Source organism: Morus notabilis, unplaced genomic scaffold, assembly GCF_000414095.1.
Source record: "Morus notabilis unplaced genomic scaffold, ASM41409v2 Scaffold1449, whole genome shotgun sequence".
Lineage (NCBI taxonomy): Eukaryota > Viridiplantae > Streptophyta > Magnoliopsida > Rosales > Moraceae > Morus > Morus notabilis.
In genome coordinates this window covers 11,970-13,688 of record NW_010357392.1, presented here as the reverse complement: position 1 = coordinate 13,688, position 1,719 = coordinate 11,970, and the positions used below count along the sequence as shown (strand labels likewise).

The 1,719-nt window shown below is 43.7% G+C and overlaps 1 protein-coding gene across 1 annotated transcript in view; it reads left to right on the top strand.

The window, feature by feature from the left end:
• The window catches only part of LOC21388986 (aspartate-semialdehyde dehydrogenase), a 3,792-nt gene continuing 2,073 nt past the window's right edge, over positions 1 to 1,719 (top strand). The window contains exons 1-3 of the mRNA XM_010089876.2: positions 1 to 659; positions 1,402 to 1,488; positions 1,617 to 1,661. Of these exons, the coding sequence (XP_010088178.1) occupies positions 96 to 659; positions 1,402 to 1,488; positions 1,617 to 1,661 (696 nt within the window). The 5' untranslated portion in view covers positions 1 to 95. The remainder of the gene's footprint in view (positions 660 to 1,401; positions 1,489 to 1,616; positions 1,662 to 1,719) is intronic.

The following is a 1,719-nucleotide window of genomic DNA, read 5'->3' as shown; positions in this document are numbered from 1 at the left end:
CCAACTGCAAGCGTATCATCGACTTCTTCAGCCGCCTCTCTCTCTCTCCTAAAACCCTCTCTGTCATTCTCTCTCTAAACCTCGCCAACTCAAAAATGGCGTCTCTAACCCAACAGCACCTCCACTCTCACTTCCTGGGCGGGGCACGCCTCCCCCAATCCAACTCCCGGCCCTGCCCAGCCCGTGTCCGGATGTCCCTCCAGGAAAACGCCCCCTCTCTCGCCGTCGTCGGCGTCACCGGCGCCGTCGGGCAGGAGTTCCTCTCCGTCCTCGCCGACCGCGACTTCCCCTACCGCTCCATCAAAATGCTCGCCTCCAAGCGCTCCGCCGGCCAGAACATCGCTTTCCAGGGCCGGAGCTACGTCGTCGAGGAGCTCACCGAGGACAGCTTCAATGGCGTCGACATAGCGCTCTTCAGCGCCGGCGGCTCCATCAGCAAAGAGTTCGGTCCTCTCGCCGTCGACCGCGGCGCCATTGTTGTCGACAACAGCTCAGCTTTTCGGATGCAGGATGGCGTGCCGCTCGTCATACCGGAGGTTAATCCGGAGGCCATGGAAGGGATTAAGGTTGGAAAGGGAAAAGGCGCGCTTATCGCCAACCCTAATTGCTCCACCATCATTTGCTTGGTCGCCGCCACGCCTCTGCATCGGCGTTCAAATGTTAGTGAACTTTTTTTTTTTTGAAGTTTTTGGGAGTGTTTTGCGGTTGAAGTTGCTAATATCAACATTGTTGATGAAAATTTGATTGGTTGAACAAATATAATCCTTTGGTTTCTGATGAGTAAAGTTTTGTGCTTTTTATGCTTGGATTAAAATGTGATTTATGATTGGATTTATTTATGTCTGGATGAGTTTCGTTTCAATGAGTATTATAAAAAATGTGATGTCATGTGTTTTTTTGCTGGTAATCTTAAGATTTTTACTGTCCATTTAATAATCTGCGAGTTCTTGGCATTTGAATACGTGATTGGTAAAACTGAGGGCCCGTTTGGTTGAACGCATGATTTTGATTTATTGGCGGGAATTTTGTGAGAGAACATTGGTTGGAGATTTTTTGAATTAAAGTTTTTTAAGAGAGGAAAACAGCAGAATCAAAATCATGGTTTAAAATGTATTTGTCAAACGGGCCTTGAGTGGTAGTTTATCAAAGAAGTAGACATCTAGAATTTTATCTATATTTGGGCAATATTATCATGATTACAGGTTTCCAATCCATATTTTTGAAGAATGTCAAATTTTACCAACATAATTTACCGGACACTGACATGATGACATCGATACTTAACAAAAATACTTCCATAAATCCAAACCCTTGAAATTTTTACCAAAACTGACATTTTCATCATAGGTAAAGATCATCACATTGTGACACTTAACATTGGCCTAACAAAAATGGTTTCAGGTATTGAGAATGGTTGTTAGTACGTATCAAGCTGCTAGTGGTGCTGGTGCTGCTGCTATGAGGGAGCTTGAGCAGCAAACCCATGAGGTGCCTCCTCTTCTTCACACGTCTTATCTTGAATCGGGTTTGGTTTTAATTCATTGTTTAAGTTTGAATATGAATGTTTTGGGTATGGTTGTTGTGTTCTAAGTGATTTGTCTTTTGTGTTTCTTAAGGTTCTGGCAGGAAAACCACCTACATGTAAGATATTCCAGAGACAGGTTTGTCTGCTCTTCCTTGTTGAACTTTATGAAAGAAAAATTATAAAATAATATATAT